General features: G+C 36.4%; 1 protein-coding gene across 2 annotated transcripts; it reads left to right on the plus strand.

Annotated features, from left to right (window-relative positions):
- Window positions 1-10,668: 10,668 nt before the first annotated feature.
- On the plus strand, window positions 10,669-13,885 carry LOC131650807 (uncharacterized). Of its 2 annotated transcripts, none has more exons than XM_058920520.1 (6): window positions 10,669-11,376; window positions 11,464-11,501; window positions 11,773-11,826; window positions 11,989-12,057; window positions 12,283-12,340; window positions 13,601-13,885. In XM_058920520.1, the coding sequence occupies exons 1-6, from the start codon at window positions 10,923-10,925 to the stop codon at window positions 13,615-13,617; spliced, it is 690 nt and encodes a 229-aa protein (XP_058776503.1). In that variant the 5' UTR covers window positions 10,669-10,922; the 3' UTR covers window positions 13,618-13,885. The 2 variants fall into 2 exon arrangements, with proteins under 2 accessions (XP_058776503.1, XP_058776502.1); XM_058920519.1 differs by having other exon boundaries at window positions 10,671-11,376; window positions 13,660-13,885.
- Window positions 13,886-25,069: the final 11,184 nt, after the last annotated feature.

Consider the following 25,069-nt stretch of genomic DNA (forward strand, 5'->3'; position numbering starts at 1 on the left):
AAAAGAATAACAATCAGAAGCAGTGATCAGAATCAGAAGGTGAAAAGTTCTATTCAGAACAACACAGCTGTCATCAAGTAGTTTCTGATGGTGAACACGTGTCTGTACGGTTAGTAAAAGCGTGAGGAATCTGATGGGACGCCGCCCTAGGTAACTGTGTTAAATCAATTTCATTTACCATGATCTCTCACCTAACGTCACTCATCATTTAATGCAATTGATTTCTTTTGATTCTGTAACTGTTCATTCTCAAAATTTTATTGCATTCTTTTTCAAATCCATCTCTATAAATACATTTCAAATCATAACGTTTATCTTTTTCGGTCCCATTCTCTCCTTCTTCTTGCATGCATTTTTGCAACCTTTTCAGTCTTTTCTCAAACCCTAAGCGAAAACCCATAAACTGTTTTTCAAATCTCTGTACTATTTTAATGGCCGCTTCATCATCTCACAATGTTGGCTCATTTGTCCCTCTCCATCTTCAAGAAGAAGACCAACAAATCACTCCAGTTATCGCCTGTTCCATCCCCAAAAAGGATTTGGAAGTTATCAGTGAACTCATGGTAGATTTTGATAGTGTCGAAGAACATGGATTTCATCTTAAAGAAGATATTCTCTTTCAAGGATGGACCTTGTTATTTGCTGAGTTCTATGGACCAGTTTACCCAGATCTTGTTAAGGAATTTTGGATGCATGCAGTTGTTGCTCCTAAATCCATTCTATCTTTCTTCCATGGGAAATTTGTGGTCGTTACTGAGAACATCCTAAGAATGATGTTCGATTTAAGAACCCCTGAGGGTGCTCACGAAATCGATCAAAGGGCTGATTGGGAAGAAGTGTTGTCTACCCTTTACACAGACGTAAAGGAAACAAAGCGTGTTAAGGACATGAGGGATCTGTATAAAATCTGGACCAAGATTCTTCTGGGGTGTTTCTATCACAGAAAAGGAACACATGCTACAGATTTCATCAACAATGAGCAGAAATACATTCTGTATTGCATTGCCATTAAGAAGAAGGTTGATGTTATCTACATAATCTTCAATCACATGTGGAATGCTGTGAGGGATTCCAGAAATGCCTTCAGAGTGAAGAAGTGTACTATCATTCCTTTTGGAAGGATCATCACAAACCTTCTGGTTCATTCCAAGATTGTTGAGAACCTGGAAGCTGAAGGTACCATCAAAGACCTTGTCGTTAACACTGGAAGTTGCCCGAATGCTCTCACCTTGAGAAAGATGAGTGTCATTGATAATATCATCAAAACCCCTCAACCTCTTGCTGGAGCAAGAAGCAGAAGAGATCCTATTCTCGCTGACTTTGAACCCTTCTTCAAAAGTGAGATGCCAGAAGTCGGGGCTAGATATCTGACAGTTCTCAAGGAAGAAAAAGAAGAAAAAGAGAAAGGAAAAGTTGTTCCTGCTAAAGGAGGTCGCAAGAAATCTTCTACCTCCAAGCCTGCTGCTTCAGAAGATGTTTCAGAAGTTGTTCCTGAAGCTGCTGAAAGAAAGGAAAGAATGACCAAAAGAAAATTTGATCATCCTTCTGATAATCAGGTGAAGGTAGTTCAGAATATAGCTGCTGCTACTACTGTTGAGAAAGCTGTTCCAGAAGAAGTTGTTGCTGAAGAAGTTCAGGTTGTTTCAATTGAAATTGAAAAGAATAAGAAGGAGAACACTGAGAAGAAGAAGAAGAAGAAGAAGAGAAAGCCTTCTAATAACACTGAGAAAACTTTTAAAGTTGTTGAGAAGAAGAATATAAGAAAAAGAAAATTAATAATTGATGCCTCAGATGAAGATGAGGATGTTCAAGAAGCTGTGAATCAGCAAGCAGAAGCTGTGAATCAGCAAGATAAAACCTCTCAAGGACCAACAACTCAAGTAGTTGAAGGTCAGAAGGTTGTTTCTAGTGAGAAGGAAGCTCTGGAATCTGCCAGAAGAAGAGAAATTTCTCTTGGAAAGGCAAAGATCGTGGAAGAGCAGAAGAGTAAGAAGCAGAAGAAGCTTGAGGCTGTGTTTGAAGCTGTTCAGAAGGTATCCAAAGGTATTCATCTCTCTGAACCTGATTCTGTTCTTGCTTTATGTTCAGAAGTTGCACCAATAACTATTGCTCAAACCCCTGAACCAGTAAATCAACCAGAAAAAGCCCCATCAGAATCACCCATACACATTCGTGTTCTCACACCTCCTTCCTCCCTTGTAACCAAAACTCTTACTCCTCCTCCCTCACCCATCCCAGATGTTCCCATTCCTTCTTCTCCACCCGCAACCAACCTTGCTTCTGACCAGGCCCTTGAAAACCCTGTTCTTGATATACCACCCCTACAAACTCTCTTTCCACCTCACAGAAATATATCCACTTCTCAACCACCTCCTCATGCAAACTATGAACCCATTCCTTCCACCTCTCAAAACAACCCATGTGTTTCTGATCTTCCAAATTCTGCATCACATGAGCAATTGCTCCGTGATTGCAATTAAACTTCCAAGCCTCGTCCTGAAGCTGAAATGGTAGTGTTAGATTCTGAGAATGAAGCAGAATCTTCTTATAGGTTGGATAGAGAACCTCAACCCTATTCTGTCCCTAACCCTGATTCTCCAATAACCAAAATAAAATCCCGCCGAGAATACCCTATTGGTGTAATTTTTGAATTGGTAAAGAGGAATCTCAGAAGAATCTTCGATACTCTCAGAATTGTTGAAAGTTCTAGCCTGAATGATGTTGCTATGCGAAAGTTCTCGAGAATCTTCCGAAGAAGAGCAGATGCTTGTTTTGAAGAACTTCAGGAAGTTTATGTAGAAGCTGCTCCACGCCCTTGTGGAATTCTAAGGAGTTATGAAGACTTCTGGTTCAGTCGTCTCGGAGGGAGATATATCTTTGAAGAGAAGAAGTTTGTTGATGAACTTGAGGAAGCAAGAATTGCTGCAGCAATGGAAGCTAACCCTTGAGGGAGATTGTGGTCTGGAGACCTCAGTATCCAGTTCTGACTGGAGACTTCAGATCTCTCTTTGACTTTTTGAGGGAAAATCCTTATAAGGAAGACCCAAGCTTGGTCATTCCAGAAGTTGTTGACCCGCCAGAAGTTGAAGGTCCTTCTGCTCCACGGAATCTAGCTGCCATTCTTCAGGCTCTTGAGAATGGAGATTCTGAGGTGCCTGCTGCATAATATGGAGATGCTTCTATGGAAGAAGCAGATGCTTTTGAGTGCCTTAGAGCATGAATTTGGCTTGGACATTTGAAGATGAAATGTTATTCTATTCAAGATGAACATTTGGAAAAAATAATCGCCCATAAATTGTAAAAAATGAAAGAGTTATGCACTTTAAAGATAGGTATGGCATACTTTAAATTTCACTAAGTCCATAAGATGACCTATAATGTTCTCCATTCCTTGATGACTTTCCCCTCAAAATTGATTTTTGATCTTCAAATATAACTTAGAATAGAATCATTCAAGATAACTATGCAAAAAATAATGGGCTCAAAATGATAAGAAATGAGCAAGTTATGATCCTTTGAAGAGGACACACAATTACTTGAACTTCCAAAGAAGGACCTATAATGTCTTCTCACTTTTGATGACTTTCTCCATCAAATTTCTTCTTGAATTGTAAAGACAAGTTGTTGATGGTGTCAAGGAGAATCATTTGCAAAACTAAGCACTCAAAATGTTGAAAATTGAGGGAGTTATGCCCTTGTGACCATAGAATCAAGGACTTGTCAAATTAGGTCACACTTCTTGAATCAACTTTGAATCTCTTGAACTTTCCTTGCATTTTAAAGCATGAGGAGATACATAAGACCTTTAAATTATGTTTTATTGAAGCACACTTGATTATGAGGCTCCTAGCTTGATGAAACTTTTTGTACAAGGTATGGAAATAAACACATGGACCTATGAAGTTTCTTGATGAATCAAGCCACATTATGTTGAGATGAATTTGATCAAATGAAGTTAATAGATGTTCAAGATATAAAAATTAATAATGAGACATTTATTTTGTAGTCCAATCCATTTAGCTTCCATGAATGATTAATTGATTGGGGGTCGATCCTCAAAACCCTGGCTTTAGGAGAGAGTATGAACACACTTGATTTAACACCTACAATGCACAAAGCTTTGAAAGAAAGAGATATATTTTTGTATTTTGGTTAGTGTAACATAACAAAGAAATATTCATAAGTTTTACAAACATGGGTGCTTGGTGATTCCCCCAAAGGTGAAATGAGCATAAATCTAGAAGTCAAACTCAATATGGTGATCTTAATTAGTGGTAAGAATGCAAATGATTGGGGAATATTAGGTTAAAAAATTTGGGTATCACATATATTTAACCTCTTGAATGAATTTGACATTAAGAAACTTTCCAACCTCTTCAGTAATAGCTTGTTCCTTTTCATCTCCGGTCATCCGCTTTCTCTGTGCTACAGTTTTGTAAGTCGGGTCGATATCTAGTTGATGGCACATGACCTCCGGATCAATTCCTGGCATATCAGAAGGCTTCCATGAAAATAAGCCCACGCTCTGTATTAGCATTTATATGATTCCCAATTCTTCATCGGGAGTGGGATTAGAACTGATTTGCATGGTCTGGAAATCCCCAATACCGATTTGCACCTTTTTAACATCTCCTATTGGCGTGAGACTGTCCGGTGCTGGATCCTCCCTGGGATCAAGGTCGATCCGATCAATATTCAGCATGTGCACTTCTTTGGGTAGATCCTCTCCAGTCTTTTTCCTCGTCTTCAAGCTATCTTTGTAACACTTGCAAGCTAATCATTGATCTCCTTTGACCATACTGACTTCACCACTACTTAACGGGTATTTCATCGTCAAGTATAACATGGACACGGCAGATTCGAGGGCGTTGAAAGTGGGTCTCCCAATGATTATGTTATATGGAGAGGTCGCGTTTACAATGAGGTATCTAACTTTTATCGACTTGACATTGTGCCCACTGCCAAACACATTCATTACGAGCATGTGACTGAGCTCCTATACTTGTTCACCTGCAAAGCCAACGAGGGTCCCTTTGAAGGGTAACATCTCAGAGGTATCTATGCCCTTGAAAGCGTCCCAGTACAAGACTTCAACATAACTCCCAGGGTCGATCAACACCCTTTTGACACTCTAATCCCTGATGTACACCATGATAACCATCGAATAATTTTCATGAGCTAGCAGTTCCTTGGAGTCTCGCTTGAAAAAACTCACCACAGTTGAACTTTTTTCCCTATTTTTGTGGTCTCATCTTGGGATACATGCATTAATGTCTGTTCATAGTGATTTTGCAACGGGATGGTCTCACTGCCCCTAACAAATCCCCCGACAATGGTGATTAAAGTGTGTCAGGACATTCGTGCTTCGTGAGTTTCACCTGAACCCTTGCCTTTCTTAGCTTACAATTTCTCCTCCCCGAGCTCCTTCTAAACCGGGCTTCTTTTCCTAGCTGATGATGAGTCGTCCTCTTTTATGTAGGATGGTAGTTTGTCGTGGTGAATCAGGGTCTCAATCTCTCTTTTAAGTTATAAGAAATCCTCAGTATCATGACCCTTCAGACGATGAAAAGAGCACCAAGGTCCATCACCCATGTTGGCTATTGCTTTGACTGCCATTGCTCGGGGTGGCCTGACTAGCATCCCTAGGTGATCTACCTCCCGTATAATATCGGCTTGCCTCATATTAAGGGGAGTAAAAGATCCCTTGTTGTTATCAAGGAACCTTCGACCTGGTACTAACATGTTACAATGATGTGGTTGAAATCGTTATCTTTCTTTCTACGGGGTAATCTTATCCGGCTCGCTGTGAGGCTTGTCCCGAGCATCTCGATGTCGCTTCTCCATATTGTTCTCTTTGCCCTTGACATAGCAGTTGGCGCGATTCATCACCTCTTCCATGTCGAAAGTCGGTTTCTGTTCTAAGAACCCGTTGAAGTGGCCCACCCTTAGACCATTCTAGAAAGCTTCAACGAACATTTCTTGATTCGGATGTGACACCTTAATGGTTTCCTCATTGAAACGGGCCATGTACTCCCAGGGACTCGGACGACCCCTGGCGTATGTTAAAAATATTGGTGGTGGACATCTTCTGATGTTTACTGGCGGAGAAGTGTTGAACCATCTTTCAAGCCAAGTTGGAATACCCCATGATAGATGCTCTGGGAAAACTCATGTACCAGCGCAGCGCAACATCTTTGAAGGTCCCTGCCATCAGTTTTCATTTTAGAGAGTCGATGGCTCCGACTATAGCCATCTAATTATTGACAATCATGATATGCTCCCGGGGGTCTCTCTTGCCATCAAAAGAAGGAAAGGGCGAGGGTTTGAAGTTCTTCGGTACCATATCCTCTCAGATAATCTCTGCCAAAGGCTGGAGGTCAAGAGGCTCTTTTGCAAATTTGTCCTCTCCTATTGTCTGGGTTTGCAGTGTTTGGACACTATCTTGAAGGCTTTTGTTATTTCCTTAATGCCTCCACCATGGTCAGTAGCTGGGCCATGTCAGGAAGAGGATCATCATTGTTGGGTGAAGGTCTAGACATCTTGAAAGTAAATATGAATATGAGAGTAAATGTGTCCTGGGAAAATTTTACCGAGGCCCCACTGTAATACGGTGAACTGACTTTTATGAAATGTTGCTGATAGCAAGAGTCGCCACCGACTTTTATTTTATCCAATTGGAAAGGTAAAAAGAACAGGAAAGACCTTTGAAAGATTTTGAGTTCGGGGGTAGGTTATACAAAGGGAAGGTGTAAGGCACCCTTTGCATCCATGGTTATCCATGGGCTCTTAATTGCTTAGCTCACTTTGTTTGTTTGTTTGAAATGTTTGAAAGAGTGTCGTGTGTGAATAGTAAAGAGATTTCGTTTAAGGACTTTAGCTTGTAAATAAACGTAGCCTTGTTTTGAAATTGTTTTGAAATAAGAGGTGTGAAAAGTAATTTGATTTTGAATTGATTGTGAGCAAGCAATTACTAGCTACCTACCCTAAGTTTGTCTTTCTTGTTCTTTAAGTCTTTTGTTTGAAAGGGTCCATCCATACCATGGGAGGGCAGGAAGTCTTTCAATTGGATGTGCGGGTCATCAAAAAAATATCGCTCGCCATAAAACTGTCCTCACCATGAAGAGGTAAGTAGTATTTAAGGAAGGATAAAATAGTCATTAAGGCAACATGTAAAGACACCTTAGCATTCGAAGGGACTATCATCATTTATCGAGGCAACATCGAGGGACCATGATCTTTAAATCGGAGGGGCTATGATGATTTAGAATCGAAGGCAGCATTTGCTAAGGTGTCCCTACGCTCGAAGGGACTTGACTATTTGGTCGAAATCGAAGGCAACAGGCAACAAGAGGCGTTACCCTAGAGGTGGGTGTGTGTAGCAATCACGTGATTGTATTCAGGTATTTATCTTGATTTAAGGTGAGCTATCGTTCAATTAATTAGTCTTATCACTCCCTAATTTACTAACCACGCAGTTAATAGATATAGATAACAAAATAGCAGTTCTAGTGTACGGAAGATAAAATGCGGAAAATATAAAATCCTAATTACTATTACATCAAAAATCGAATGAGCAACCTATACACCTTCTAGAATTTAAATGCCAGAAATTAAATAAATAAATAAATGGCATAATAAAAAAAACAAGCATGCGACATTCATAGAGTTTTGGGATGAGAAGAGAAATCGCGAACTAAATTTAAAAATTAATCCAAAATTAAATTGATTTTTAATATAAATTCTTTGTATTTTTAATAGTTGATTTTAATTAAAGAAAAAAAAATTTTAGCCAAATTATTAACAGGAAATAAAAGGATAAAAAGAAAAGAAATAAATAAATAAATTTAAATAAACCTGGGGGTGCAGTCTGGAAAGAGGATGTGAAGAACAAAAATTAGGCCCAGCAAGAAAAGTCCATTCTTTTTGCGTCTGATCCGGTGTGGTAACAGACTGCATGTCCATGGTGTGGAGTACGTCCCTGTGCGTTAGATCAGGCTTAGGAAATAATCTGACGGTGCAGCTTGTTAGTCATATACCAAACACATGGATAAAAATATATTCAAAAAACCAAAAAAATTAATGGGTCAGTCAAACAAACAATCAGCAGGGGCCCACTGGCGTGTGAAAGGGTCAATCAAAAAAAGAGAGAGAGGTTGAAGCGTTTGACCCTCCATTCCTCATGTGACACGCGTGGTGAGTGAATGGGATTTATTGACCATCCACTAATATTGCTCGAAACCGCCACATGTTATGACCAGGAATTCAGAGCTACTGTTTGTCATCTTCATCAAAGGCAGCTGCGATGTTTGCTAGGGATTTTCCTGCGGATTTACCCGCGGAAAATTCCTTCGAAATTTCTGCAAATTGAAAACACTTAAAACAGACGCATCAATACATCAAAATGACCCAGATCCATGTAAAAACATCCCCTGAGTTCAAATATGATGTTAATTTTTGTGGTTTGGGGACCATGGCTATGAATACGAATAGCATAAAGTTTCGGCCTCCATTAATGGCAAGTGCCGATTCAAACATCCATGGGTTCCTGCGAACGTTGAGATCTTCTCTAAATGACTTAACAAACATGTTAGAACGTTCCAATTACATTAATGATCCTTAGCATGTAAAATACGAAGATCACACAATTGTAGGTCATGATATATGCACTCTATGTATGATCAATGCTAAAGAATTACCTGGACTCACCATATACTACCTCGGCAGTGGAATGGAATCGTTATTTGACTCTGAGTTACCTTGAAATTACGGGTGCAAGTGTGCCCTAGTTCTTTGATATTTTGCAAGCTTGAAACCCTAACGTTTTCCACCAAATTTTCGTTCCTTCATGAGGCTGCATCATTAGGTATATATATAAAGTGGATTAGGGTTCGAAAATATTGGAGAGAGGGCATGAGATTTGAGTGAAAAATATTTGGTTTTGATCATGCATATAATCTTTCCAATCTTGGCCAATTCTATTTTCATGACCTCTCATTCACGTGTAATTTGGCTTGGTGAATCAATTTGAATGTCCAAAATTAATCTCACAATATTTGAGGATTAAATCATAATTTTATTTGATTTATTTTTGAACTTAATTAATGGATTAATTCAAAAATAAAAGAATAAAATCACAAAATATTATATGAGATTGATTTATGGGCCCCCAAGATGATTTTAGATTGACTTTGATTTGTAATATTGATCACATAATCCTTTATTATTTATTTTATGATTTCTTTGATTTTAAATTGAATTTAATTGAATAAATTCAAATAAAAATGCAATAAGATCAAGAAATAAATAATATTTGGTTTATGGGCCTCTCATGAGCTTAAAATCACGTGAGAAGACCAAAAGTCAAAGCCCAATACTCAAAGATTGAAAATTTGCCAATTAGGGTTTTGCCATTTCCTTGAAAATTGACCAACTTCTAAGCCTCGTATTTCCTTCACTACTGATCATATGAAAGTGTTCTTGGACTTTTTAGAAAGCTCAAAGAGTCCTCTAAAGGCTCCTTTTGGTTTCATCTTAATTGAGTTTACCATGTCCAAATTATGAGCTTTGAGGAAAAATGGCTTTTTCGCAATTCTTTAGAGGGACCTGTAATGTATTGGCTTATATCTTCCAAATGAAGAAATTTTGGACCTGGCATGTGAGAGACAAAGTTGTAGTAAATTCAATTTCCTTCAAGATGAGCTTTGGATGGGCAATTTTTGATGTTCCATGTGAAAGTTATGGCCGGTCAAAGTTCAGTTGACTTTCTTCTAGAAAACCCTAATTTAGGAACTTTAGGTTTTGTTGATTTCTGAACTTTCCTTGATGAATCATGATCAATACTTGATCAAATGATGAATGACACTTCATAATGAGGATGTTGACCAAAAATCAGAAGTTTTGACTGTGGTTTGACCATAGTTTGACTTTTAGGTCAACTAGTCAATTATTGATCGTTCGGGCCATTGAGTGAGCAATCTTTTGAGTCAGGGCTTGAAACTTCGCATGAGGATACTTTGAATCATATTAGAAGCCATGGGATTATCTTGAGGCATCAGAGGTTGATTTTCCCTAATTAAATCAGAAACCCTAATTTTGAATCTTGTGCTTAGGAGAAGAATGAGCTTGCACTATCTTGAGCAATTACAAGTCAGGTGAGTAAAAAACATCTTGGAATATGACAGGCAAATTTTGGGGTATGACACCCACGATGGGCGTCAAATGTTCATGCATAACACGTTTGGAATACCTCTTGGAAGTTAATCCAATGAGGTCGCAACTGAAATGGTAGAATTTAGCTTTTAGGGTTTTGAGCAGTACAATTGATACAAGCTCAAGATGAAGCGTGTCTTGCTTATCCCACATTCGGGAGGCATATTTATAGCTTGGGAGTAATAATCAGTAGCATTGATGGAGAAACCTTAGATTCCCTCCATAATGAGTTGTAACTCCTACAGCGGAGACAACCTTTCGCATATATATAACCGTCGCGACCGACTTGAGTAAGCGTTTTCGGCCTCGCTGAAGGGAGACGTCTGCCGAGCTGGAGGATATTGCCTGCCGAGTTGGAGGATATTGCCTGCCGAGTTGGAAAGTGTAAGTCGACCGACTAGATGGACGACTTTTAAATTTGAGGGTCTTCGAGATCAATCCTAATTCCATGTCCCTTTTTCCTACCTTTCCCTCCGTCCCTATGATCAACCTAAATATTCTAAATATATAGAAGACCAATTTAAGAAATGTGCAATAGACATTTGAAGATGCTCTAGTGCCGAATCACAATAGTAAGGAATTAAACTAGAGTCTAGAGAGAAGAGTATGCTGTACAGTTAAGTATTTTCAAATCCCTAATAAACCCACCTTAAACACTCGAAAACTGGATATTTGAAATTGAATACGCTCAATCATCTTGTCATACAAACAAGATGCCTGACTCACTCAATCTCGCCGATGCCGCCAATGACGACGAAACATTTGACCCCATCGCTTTTGCTCTTGCTCACGCCGACAACATATCTCACCCGATAGTCCGCTCTCTTTTCAACTACATCGCAACCAAAATCTCCACTCTCCCCGAAGCCAAGATACGTCGCCTCTCCGACGACCAGATAGCTCGTCTCATCCAGGACGAGACGATTCGCCTCCCCGAAGCCGAGTTAAACCGCCTCCTCGATGCTGAATTTGCTCGCTTGATCGCTATCGCCGACAGCTTATTTCGCTTCCTTTCTGGTCCAAATCCTAAAGCAGACAAGGAAAATGGAGCCACCGCAATTGAGAACTTCGCAACTGAGATTGTGAAGGACTTCTTAGATAGTCTATTCGGCCCAGTAATCACGATCCTCGGCCAGTTAGTACTATTTGTAGTACTATTTGTAGTAGGTACTTCTCTATCTCTATATTTTTTCACACACTTACCTTTTTTTTTTTTTTTATATTATTGCTCATCTCATTCATTCTGTTGTTTAGGTGGTACGGGTTTCATTATCATATCACTCATTGGCCAGGTAAATACACAATTGGTATAGGATAGTCATAATTTGCAGGTTTTCACAACTTTCTTTTTACTCATATTGATAGAAAATATATTTATGTTTTTAGTGGTAAATTACATGAATCTTAACCACATGAATATACACTAGACAAATAGAAATGAAAAAGATTATTTTGGTGGGGACGGGTCTTATGATAGGGACTTAGAGAGTATTATTCTGGTGTTGATTTTTTTTTCCTGAACTAATGATGTTATTTTCTTAATTATCCTTGCTTTGATCCTAGGTGTTGTACCCAGAATCGCCAGCTTCAAGATATGTCACTACCAATGAAGCTCAGGTAACAAACAGGTTGTGGATTTCTCAATGTTGACTAAATTACTATGGTGGGTCGGGCCTTCTCGTTGTTAGCTCATTACGCATGTGTTAGCTTGTTGTTGATGTTATATTTTGTATTTCCCTTTTTTAGATAATGATCTGATGTTAATTAATAAATATTCAGAAGGAGCGACTCAGATCTTTAAAGAGGTCCAATTTTTTGTCTAAATATTCAAGAATGCCAGATCTGAAGGTGTTGTTCTATCATGTACTCAGTTATCTTTTATTTATTTATTTATTTTAACAGTAACACGTTTTGATGTCATCATATGCTAATGGGGTTTAAAACTGTATTTATCGCTGTATGCTATGGTTTCCTGCTTCCTTATTTTTTTTTGACTCACTACTTCCTTAATTAGTACTAATATGAAATTTAACAAATATCGTATGCTAAATGATATACTGTTTTCAATTTCAGGGTCTTAAAGGCATTGGAGAAATCTACAGTCGAGAAATCTACAAGGACTCTAGACAAGGTTAGCTTCAAATTCTATCATGTGTTTTGTATAGTGGGCTTAAAGCACCTAAGCGTGATTGTGCGACTGTGCGACCCATGCCATGTAATGTATGTTGCAACTTGAAATGCTCAATTTAAGTAGTAGTTGTTGTTCTGTATCACTCACCATCTTCTCTGTACAACTCATTAGATCCATTTTTTACTTCCTAATCAACTTTAAAATTAAAAGCATAATGCAATTCAAGGTTAAGAAAATAGCCTACATCATACAAAGGTGTATGAAGCGGGTTGTCCCACCTTTCATAATGATGTTCTATATAGTCAAATAACTAAGGTATAGAATAAATTGAACATCATCAACCAAGTAGGGTCACAAACTTCTATTCATCGGGAACACTGTCGTCTTGTCACCATTGTAATTGTAGTAGTTGTGATGTAGCCCATTGGCCCTGTCACCCAGTTCTAACTGCCACATAGCCGCATTGTTCCGTTGTCTTATTCTCTCAGTGGCCATTGCTGGATCCTCCCTTAGACACCTCTGTTTCTGATGAGCCTTTCCTTGGATTCATTTGCCAGCACTTAGCTTTCATAGTTAATAATAAATCCAACACATTTTTCATTAGATTTGGGTAATGGCACAAACGATACGAAATGTTGGCTTGCCAGTACAGGTGTACCGGTGGTCGCGACAACAACTGGCATGAAAGTAGTTTCTCTCTCCTCTACTTCTATTTCGAGGTTGCAGGTTGGGTTGTTGTAGTTTAAATGAGAGCAGCAATTGGTTTTGCAAGTGGAAGGGTGCAGTTGCTGGTGACAAGATAAGTGCGGAGAGAAGTGATGTTCTCGTTGATTCCAACGTGGCTTAAGCAAGAAGGTTGTGACAAGCGCAGACTTGTATGATTTTTGGATCTTCATCGTTTCCAAATTTTTCCTTAATGCTTAGCACAATTTAAGGGCATAAATACTTAAGGGGGAAGCATAATCTATCTGGCATGAACATTGCAAGAGAAGATGAGGATTGACACTAAAATATAGAATATAATTATTGTTGCTACGCCCAACACATAAATTTTTTTAAATCACTAAATGTTTGGTCATACTCCAGTGTCAATAGCTTCCTCCTCTGCAACAATTCGAGGATAACATGTTAGAATTGGTTTTAGCTATAGCTGAAATCAGTAATATCCTTATCTGAAGCACAAACTTAAGTAAAATTCTTGCATCTTGCTTTGTTCAATGGATCTGCCAATTATACAAATTAACCTTCCTTTTATAACAGATTGGTGTATCGAGTGACCCTTTGAATTTTGTTTTGTCCAATGGATCTGCCAATTGCAGGAAGTAGAGCAGTATCAGGAAGCAATAGATCTACTGGTATTTACATTAATTGATTTTCTTATGGAGTTGAGGTGCAGATTTGGATTCCTTTACATAAGTAAATTTGCAAAAGTGAAGTGTTTCAGTTACTTGTTTTTCAACTCCAGAAATGATAGAAAATGGAAATATAAACATGTACCCTTTTGCTGTTTATACCTAAACTAATGGTGTTGACGTTTTCTATGTTGCTGTTGGTGTTAATTTTGTTGTTGCTGTTATTTGGCTCAGCAGCCTTCACTATACACCTTCACTATACAATATACATAAAGATGAAAATAAATAAGTTTGATGCTATGAATTTTTTCCGGATTCTTGTTATTTTGTACTTAACTATATCTGTTGTGCTGTGTGAAGGAGAGACTGAGTGTATCAAAGACAAATGAATAGAAAAAAAATCTATTAATTCATTAATAATCCATTAAATGCCGAGAATTTCTTAATACACACCATAATTTTTTAGCGCACTGCATGAATTTTCGAAAATGTCTCCGGATTCCAGAAATGTATTTCCAAAAGCACCCCATACAAATATATTTCATTCATTTTTTGAGTTACGTCCCAATTTCACTACTTAATTTATTTAAAAAATTAGAAATGCATTTTCTGAATGTCTCTGGTAATACATCCCGGAGCCTACTGAAAAACATGACATGATCCATAAGCAAGAGCTTCACACATTTTCTACAAGTATATCATAATCCTTCCCAGAAAACAAAGATTGAGAAAAGTTTCAAAGAATCAAATGATGAAAAAGACTTGACAAACCATCTCTCTTTCTCCCTTCAAAATATCCTTCAATTTCTTTTGAGAAAAATAGATTCACTTTAGGACTTATTTTTCCAATTTTCAAAAGAAATAGATTGTTCCATTCGGAGAGATAGAACAAAAAGTAGATAGTGGGCTGTATCACCAAGTGGGTCCCACCATCATTACTGTGCTTTTCTTTGGGGGTGATGACCGTGAATGGTTCATGTCATGTTTATGTAAGTTTTGAAAATTTATTTTTGAAGAAATTCAAATGTATTTTTGAAATCTAAAGGATATTATTAGAATTTTATAGCGTATTTTTCAACCTCATAGAGTGCTTTAAGAAATGCTCTAAACTCTTTAAAATTATTCGAAGCTCACAATATAAGCACAACGAATCTACTTCACGAATTCACAAGTGATTCACATTCAAGTATCGATCCCTAAGTCGAGCTTAAAGCAAGCAACATGCTAAGGTATCAAACACTAGCTCAAGAGAGCTCACAACATCATACATGTCATCATGGTATTCACCATATACAAGTGTTAACAAATCAACATCAAGCTTTAAGTATTAAAGCAAAAGCACAAACATGTTCATGTTACACCACCAAACTTTTAGAGCAGCCAAACACACATGTCTGTAGCAGTGAAAAATTGAGACTAAAGCCATTGAATTAATTCAGCTTAATATTTTAGTGAAAGTCGCCACTGCGCTTTATTGTTTCCAAAGTAAATAGAAAAAAGAGCGAAATAAAATCTAAAGAAGTTTTTAAAACAAAAATAATAAAAAGACAAAGATCTTAGGTTCGGGGGTTGATTATGCAAGGGGAAGGTATTAACACCCCTCGCATCTGTAGTACTCTACAGGAACCTCTTTGAAAAATATATATTATTATTGTTGTTATTATAAATTATTTATGTGTTTTTGTTTAAATAGAGTGGGAGGGTGAGAAAAGAAATTTTTAAAAGTGTGATAGACAAGACATCACATCTTGTGCCTACATACCTCTTAAGTGCAATAGGGAAATCAGAGCATTTGTAGTTCCTCTTAAAGAAAAATAAAGAGTCAAGTGGCAAAATCTTTTAGGGTGTTGAGCTTTACCAATACTCAACGGGTTTTTAAAATGTTAAGCTTTAACAATACTTAACGAGTTTTAAAAGGTGTCAAGTTTTAATAATACAAGGCAAAGAGTGATTTAAATAAGTGGTGGTTGAGCTTTAACAATACAAAACGAATCTTGATTTAAAAGAGGTTGACCTTTAACAATACAAAACCGTGTTTAAAACAAGGAGAAAGAGCTAAGCTTTAACAATACTAAGCACAAAGTAAAAGAGGAGGAAAAGAGAGTGAGTACCTTGACAATTTTAGTCAGTACCATTTTGATTCCTTTGAATTTTAGCAACAATGAAGAATCATACATCTCAAGCAAGCATTAAGGGTGAGTATCTCAAGTGGTGTGTGAGACATAGCATGTGTATCATGGATACAATCAAGGTGAGTATAAACAACGATATCAATGTATAAGCTCAAGTATAAAAGGTGTTATGAATGAAAGGGATGACATACCTCAAAATCATTTCATGTATGTATGAATATGATATGATGATGGATGAGTAAATGTCTCATGGATGTGGGGTTAGTTCAACAATGTGTGTGTGTGTGTGTGTATATACATATATATATATATATATATATAACCAAAGTGTAAATGTACAAAGATGTAAATCAACAAGCATAAGTGGATAAACAAGGAGAGATCATGGCAATCAAGTTGATATTAACATGGCATTGCACGGGGTCAAGATATCAAATGGATCTTGGATTAGGGTTTTGATTATATTTACACTAATCTAAACCTAATCATTTTAAAAGTTGAAATAAAACCTAGGTGAATCAACTAAGGGGTCATGTTAACATCTTCAAGGTTGACTTATTCTAATCCTAATTGGTTGACACAAATATATACAAATCAATTGTTGAAGATCATTTGAAAATAAATAATTTAAAAGGCATAAAAACATTAGTATTTGTTTTAATTTAAAATTGATTAAATAAATAATTTTTTGGATTTTTAAAATATATTTACAAAATATTCAAGGTAAATAAGGAGTGTGTAAAAAATAAACTAAAAATAAATGGATTTTCTATTTTAAATAAAATATTAAATTTGTGAATAAAAACAAATAAAACAGTTGCTAAAAATAAGGCTTTGGCCTTAGGAGGATTTGAACCCACACCCTCTTATTCAGAGCTTAAAACCTTAGCCACTGGACCAGGTGCCATGGTTAATCCTTAGGCCCATTCAGAAGAAGAAATATCAAAACAAGTGAAAAATATTTACAAAATAAAAGAAGTAAAAAGGTCTGGGACCAGGGGGATTCGAACCCCAGACCCTAGGCATGACAAAGACTTAAAGGCGCGCGCACTACCACTGGGTGGTGATACATCCACTGGTAGAAATGCATTCAATTAATTATATTTCAAAACAAGCCCAAAATTCAAATTTTGAACCTCAACCAACTTCATCTTTTTCGTGAAGTAACAACAACACCCATGGTTAGTTTTTCAAACTTACACAATTCTCAACCATTTGTGGTGATACAAAAATTAAAGTTTCTCAGTTTTCAACCACGATTCCAACCATATAACTCGCATTCATTTATTTTAACTTTAACTCATTAATTTTCCAGAAATGTTAAGAACCCTAAATTTCCAAATTCAACTTAAATGGTTCACAGTAGCAATTAACAAAAAATAATTGAGGGTTTTCAATCCTCACATGATTGCAAACAGAATGGTATCGAGTTTTATTAAAAATAACAACATGATGAGAGAGCCTTGTGAAAATTTCAAGATTGAACATCACAACTCTTTTCCTTACAGACCAAAGATGAATGAGGTTGTTGAAGCGACAAATAAGATTATTAAGAAGATTGTTCAGAAGATGGTTGTCACATACAAGAACTGGCATGAGATGCTCTCATTTGATTTACACGGGTATCGTACATTCGTTCGGACTTCAACAGGGTAACCCCCTTTTCTCTTGGTTATGGTATGAAAGCAGTGCTCCCCGTCGAGGTTGAGATTCCATCGTTGAGAATTTTAATGGAAACCAAGTTATCTGAGGCTGAATGGTGTCACAGCTAGTTTGATCAATTGAATTTGATAGAAGAAAAAAGAATGATGGTTTTGTGTCATGGTCAGGTGTCCAAGAAAAGAATGAAGAAAGCTTTTGACAAAAAGGTTCGACCTCGTGCATTTAGAGAAGGCGACCTCGTGCTCAAAAGGATCTTGTCTTTCAATTCTAATTCAAGGGGCGAGTGGACTCCTAATTTCGAAGGACCATACATTGTTAAGAAAGCCTTCTCTAGCGGTGCATTAATTCTTACAACTATTGATGGAGAGGAGCTCCCATGTCTTGTGAATGCTGATGTAGTCAAGAAATACTTCGCCTAGAAGAATAAAACAACATCTCACTAAGTTGAAAACCCGAAAGGGCAACTTAGGCAAAAATGAGCGTCTCGGTGGACTGAAAACCTAAAAACGCAGTCCAGGCAAAAGTTAGACACATAAACAGAATAAATCATCCCGGTGGACTGAAAACCTGAAAAGGAGGTCCAGGAAAAAATTAGGGATTCATGGCAAGTAACTACATCAGACAAGACTTGATCATCACCAATTATCTCTTCGTCAGGAGAAGCTCAACATGTTTCGACGGAAGCCTTAGCTTAGAGATTCAAAGTTGTTAGGGAGGATAGAATCATTATATAGGGTCTTGCCATTCGCAGACTACCATGCTATTAATAAATTTTGAGCCTTTATCCAATTATTTGCAATTTTATTTCTTTCTGTTTCTTAAATGATATTTATTGTTGATAGTAATTTTTCAAACAAAGAAGAAATTAAAATTTTCAACAGATTTCTTTTTTTGAAAATTATAAAGATGACTTATTTTGATTCATGATTATACCAAAAGGAATGGAAATGGTGACTTTGATGAATTTTTAAAACATCAAGTTTGGTATCTCTCCTATAGGTTTGAAACGCCATAAGTGCCTATGTTAGTGATTGCCTCCCAACTTGCATTGTTTCGAAGAGGGAAAAGAAATTTATTATGTGCAATCAAGAAGTTTGTTGTGTTACTGCTAGCAACTCTCTGTTCACGAACCTCTTTTTCAATATGAACGTTTGTTCTCCTGGGTGTTTTCTTGAGACATGCTTAACTGTACACATGTGTATTCGATCTGTAACAAGTTGATCTTTGTGTTGGTTTTGGCAGCATATGCATTATAACATAAATAAAAATTAGTTATACATTCATTATGCATAGGTGGATTTATGTGTCGACAGAAAGTTTACTCTCACCAAAGTCCTCTTTCATTTAGAGAACCTCTAGGAAGAGAAACGTCCATTTTCTTTAATTCCCCACTGAATTTGTTCCTCGTGGATGATTTGTGTTTCAGTACTTTTGTTCAACTTATTTGTGAATACAAAAATCTAGTGAGATATTCCTTAATTTGATCCAGTCTTGATTGACAGTTTCTTTCCATTTGTTCTTGGATTGAACTTTTGATTACCAGATAATCCATGATGAGATCGTGCACTTATGCTTGCACCCTTGATTTCAAATGACAAGGTTTGTTGCTATATTCTTGTTTGTTCATTCTTCTTAAGTAAAAGTTAGTGTATCATTTGTATATACATCTTTCAGTAAAAAGTCGATGTTTAGATCTTTTCCTACCTTTAGTAAAATTCGGTAGCTCACCTTTAGTAAAAGTCGGTGTACCTTTTATATCTTCATCTTCTAGTAAAAAATGTTTAGATCTTTTCCTACCTTCAGTAAAAGTTAGTAGCTCACCTTGAGTAAAAGTCGGTGTACCTTTTGTATCTACATCTTCCAGTAAGAAGTTGATGTTTAGATGAAAATTCATGTACCTTCAGTAAAAGTCGGTATTCAGGTAATACTATTCCTGCACCTTCAGTAAAAGCTGGTGTTCAGAGAAGCCTTTTGTTGATACATCTTCCAGTAAAACGTTGATGTTTAGACAAAGACATTTCACTTTCAGTAAACATAAGTGTGTTCTTTTGTCTTCCTACCTTCAGTAAAACTTGGTAGTTCACCTTCAGTAAGTCAGTGTATTCTTTGTGGCTTCACCTTTAGTAAAGGTTGGTAGCTCTTGTCGTCGATTATGACTCGATGGTGTTTATCCTTGGCCTTTTTGTAAGGTGGTTTCCCCGTGGCAATTTTCTTTCCCAGTGAAATTTTTTGCTTTCCCCAGTGGAATCCTTTCTTCTCTCCCCAATGGTGTTGTGTTTCCCTCTGCTCCATAATCATGCTTGATGCATTCATTAGCATTGCATAGCATCTTAGGTTAAAAAATTGCATCTTTTATATTTAAGTCTCTTCGATCGTGTCGAAACGAAGATTTCAATCCTCGTATCTCCGGATAGAAGGAAATTAAATAGGGGCATCTGTCATACCTAAATTTTTGACCCTAAGATTCTCCTAATCATTTGCACTTTTGCAATCATTGATCAAGAACACAATCTTGAGGATCCATCTTTGGTGTTGTGCTCACCTCATCTTTAGGGGATCACCAAGCACCCATATTTGTTTAGCTTGTGAATATTTCTTTGTTATGTTATACTAACCAAAATAAAATAAATATATCTTTTATCTTTCAAAACTTTGTGCAAAATAGGTGATTGAATAAAGTGCTTCCACACCTCTCCTAAAGCTAGGTTTTTTAAGATCATGACTTGAGCTTCAAAGGAGACTTCCTCATCATCAAGTGTCATGTCTAGGCACAACTCCCTCAATTTTCAACATTTTTGAGTGCTACTTTTTGCAAAATACTCTCCTTGACATCATCAACAACTTCTTTTCACAAGTCAAGAGGAAATTTTATGAAGAAAGTCATCAAGAGTGAGAAGACATTACAAGTCTCCTTTAAAAGTGTAAGGAATTGTGTACCAACTTCAAAAGATCATAACTTGCTCAATTTTATCATCTTGAGCCCATTATTTTTGCATAGTGATCTTGAGTGAGTCTACTTTGATCCATCTTTGAAGATTAAGAGCAAAATATCAGTGTAAGATCATGTATGAAGAAGAAACATTATAGGTCATGTTGGTGTGCCTAGGGTTTCATGTTGGGACTTTTGGCAAATTCAAGCTCTAAAACACACTTTTGGCATATGCACCAAGGTGTGTGATGAAATGACTCTGGGCAAATGCCTTATTTTTGTCCAAGTTGCCAAGTCCATATCTCTTGATTCATGGAACCTATGAAGTTGATTCTTTATGCATCATGTTCGTCATAATGAGAATATTATTTGGCTCAAAGAAATTCAAGAAACGCACGAGCCAATTGATAGAGGCCTAAGGTTGAAGTGTGCTGACCAAGATTTCCAAAATTGCTAAATTTGTCTAAGTGTTTTGTGCATCTTTTTCCTATACTTTGAAGACCTATAAATCTTGATTCAAGAATCCAAATGGAGAGTTTCCAAGCACGTTGTGAAGCTTGATCCCTCAACTTTCCCAAGAGCCCAAGATTATGCCATAAAGCCTCCTAGATTGAATGCCCCGTTGATTTGAAGTTGGTACCTTAAAGCTGAAGAAAGATCATGATCAGTTTTGCCAATCTCCAAATTACTCAAAATTAATCCAATGCGGCACGCGTTTTTGTTCTTAAACATGTTCAGCAACCTTATAGAAGGAGTTTACTGCTTTGAACCTCAAGTTTTGGTTGCGTTTTGAGTGAATTACAAGTCACACATTTCATGTTTCGACCTTCACACGAATTCATTAAATCCTTGATCGTTTCACACGCTTCTTGATTCCATGAGCTCAACTATAAATAGAGGATCGTATTCCACTCATTTCCCAAGCTTGGAGAGCCAAAAAACCTCTGCTGCAACTCACACTACCCTCCACTAAAATTGAGAATCGAATTCAATCTTTCTTTGGAATTCTCTCAAAATTCTTTGCTGAGTTAGATTCCTTGTTACCTCCTAAAGATAACCGAGCAAGAATTTAGCCTTAACTCTCCCGGAATCAAGCACACGAACTCCATTTTCAATGCTTTGAAAGTGAACTTTTACAGGTAAATTCCTTCACCCATTCATCTAAAATTTGTGGCTGCAATGTAGCTCACATCACTCTGATGCTCGTGGTATGGTTTGTTTTCAGCTGGAAGTGGTTTATGCTCATGTATTTTCAAATCCCTTTTCATTGATCTTCTGGTTTTTTCCAAAACGAGTAAGCTATGGTTTAAATAAATTTTTCGCGAAGGTATGGTTGTCTTCGTCTTGATGAGACGAAGAGATTGGCATAAGTCTAAGCTCCTGATTTTACCATTTAGGGAGGACAAGTTCAAGGTGGCTTGAGGTTGAAGACGATGACGTGTTCGTCTTCAACCAATGACAAAATGCCACATTTATTTTCAAAAAATGTTTTAAATGAGATTCAGTGTGTTATCCACTAATGACCATGATATGCACAGCGCGCCAGATCCATTGGATTTGATTACTAACGCGTTTTGACATTGATCAGATGGTCTACATTTTTTTGGCTTTTATTTTATTTTCTAAAATTGTTTTATCTTAAAAAATTAATATCTCTTTCATTTTAATTCCAAAAAACACCACTGTGTTTGCTAAAACTTTCTTTTCTTTTTCTCTTTCTGACTTATATTTTTCCATATTTTTTATTTTTATTTTACTTTTTTTCTTGATTTTTGATTTTTGATTTTAATTTTAATTGGTTTAAAATTGTTTTCTGATCTTTAAAAAATATGAAAAAATTTATCAACACTTGTTGACCTGTGTTTGACCTATGATAAATTTTTAGGATTTTTGTTTGATGTTATGATACCTTTTAAGTATTTCATCACAAAATTTCAATTAACTAATCATTTTTTGTCATTTTAAAATAGTTTTGAGTTTGTAAAAATTAGGAAACCTTTTTTCTAAGACTCATATATGGTTTTCCTAATTTTATTATGGTCTTATGAGAAATTTATTTGGTGTTGTCATATTCCTTAAGCATTTCATCAATAATTTCTTATTTTTGACCATTTTAAAATTCTTTTTATCTGTTTTAATTAAAGTTTTTGTTTCTTTGTGATTAATTCTGACCTGGGGAATATTTTGTGATATCTTGACTTAACTTCATTAATATCATTGGATCTAGGATGTTGATAGGTTTGAAAGAACCAAATCCATAATATTAGATGAATGATATTAATGATAGATTGGGTTTTCTTTCATCTCTCTTTCTTTGATTAGTGGGTGTAAGTCTTGATTGACTTCATTGTGTAGAGGCCTTAATTCTATCAATCCTCTGATGAATCATCAAGATGAAATCCCATAAAAATCAAAAGGAACTCATCTGGACATTGTGGTTCTAATTCTAATTCACCTCTCCCCTTCTTCTTTTTCTTCTTTGTCTCGTATCAGAGAATGATCATTCGTGGCCTATACCTATGTTTACATGCCCAATGATGGTTGACTATTTGACAATTGGTTCAAAAACTTTGAAAGCTTGTTGTGTAGAGGCTTTGATTCTATCAATCCTCTGATAAGTTTTCATTAACCTTGGCCTAAGTTCATTGGTTAATCATTGTTGATCATTCATGCTAACCACTAACTACTAATTTCTAACTATTAACATCTGACTTGTATTTTATATTTCTTCTATTATCTTACTTTATTTTTATGCTTTATGCTTTACATTACCATCTATCATTCATTATCATGTTTAAGTTTATGTACTTTTCCTTTTGTCCATTTGGACCTATGTTTATGTTTATGCACTTTTCTTCCTTTGTCCATTTGGACCTTTTATTTTGTGCTTAAAACATTAATAATCAACTTGAACCATAAAAAACTTAATGTGGACTTGGACTTTGTTTACATTACCCTGAGCTTGGAGGATGGACTATTGGACTGAGACCTTGATACCTTGATTATATTCTGTTGAGTTTGTCTGGAAGTCCTTGGAGTTTACTCTAAGGCATTGGGTTATTTCTTTTTGTGTATGCAGGTGGTTATGTAAAAGTCCTTGAGGTTTAATTCCAAGGCATTGTGATTGAGAATTCATTTGTACACAACTATTACTCTGCCCTATTTTAGTCTCAAGTTCTATGGTGCTTTTCCAAATCATGGTGCAAGTTACACATGGAGATGTTATGTTCATCTCGATCTTATGCTTGGTATTGTGCTTGCTTGGTTATGGTTTGAGTCCAAAGGATGGGAAATCTACATTGACTCTTTAATGACAAGTGTTGGCTTCTTGTTTAGTTAGATTGTTCTTGTCCTTAGCTTTTATTTTATGCTTTAGGATAGTCCCTTCATCTCCTCTCGTTTTCTTTGATTTTCAAAATTTCTCCCTCTATTTCAAAATCTTCTTATGTTTGCAAACTTCTTTTAAAAAAACCTTTCTTAAAAATATCTTTTGCCCTTGGTGGCTCTTCTTTCAAAATTTTAAGCATGAGTAATCGTTATGGTGGAGATGTAACTCCCCAAAGTCTTGATATTGATTGATATAATGGATTCTTTTCCACTTGAAAGAGTTAGTGACATACTTGTTGATTTATCCAAGTTGGAGCCCTTGTTTCATTTGTGATGCAAAGAGTCTATTTATTCTCATGTTCAAGATAGTTAGCTGAGTATTCTCTTCTATAATGACAAAGTATTTATTCAGTTTTAAAACCTTTTGTTTCCATTTTAAGTGGAACTACATTTGCTACGACTTCTCTATTGCACTGAGGAGGTATGTAGGCATTAGATGATTATGTCTTGCCGAACATAATTTTAAAATTGACAAATAAACTATGTCTCTTTTGCACACAATTTCTTTTAACATACAAATTTACAAAAAGTTTCATGTGGAGTACCACAGATATAGGGGTGCTAACACCTTCCCCTTTCATAATCAACACCTATACCTAAGATCTCTGATTTTTTGTTGTTTTTGATTTAAAAACTTCTTTGGGTTTATTTCGTTTTTTTTCCTTTTCTTTTGGAAACAATAAAGCGCGGTGGTGGCTTTCACTAAAATAATGAGTCAAGTCAATCCATGGCTTTGATCTTAATTTTTCCCGCTACAGTATGCAAATGAATATGATTCAACTCTCTTCTAGTTTAAAAAAAAGAGGGAAAATTTTGGAGTGCAACACCTTCATACGAGAGTTAAAACCTGCAAGGAAAAAGCTGCACACTAGAAAGAAAATTGTTAGTATATATAATTGTTCCTTAAGATAACATGTAAAGTAATCATCAAAACCTAAGGCCAAATGCATAACCATTCTTGTTCTTACATTGTTAACCTTGTGTTTTGAGATGCAAAAAGATTATATTTGGTGCAACCCGATTCAAACCCCCCTTTCTTGTGTTTCTCGCACCTTCAAAAAGAGCAGCAGTTGTCTTAAGCCAACTGGTGTTCATAAAGTCACTGAGACTACTACCCTTGATGCTCTGGTGGCTCATATTCACCAAATGGTGAAAAAAATGATGACGGGTCCTGACGTGCCAACAGTTAAACCTGTTAAGGTTGTGATTAACACATTAGAGGTTGCCTGTGTCTATTATGGGGGTGCTCATTTATTTGAAGATTTTT

Source organism: Vicia villosa, linkage group LG2 (assembly GCF_029867415.1).
Source record: "Vicia villosa cultivar HV-30 ecotype Madison, WI linkage group LG2, Vvil1.0, whole genome shotgun sequence".
NCBI lineage: Eukaryota > Viridiplantae > Streptophyta > Magnoliopsida > Fabales > Fabaceae > Vicia > Vicia villosa.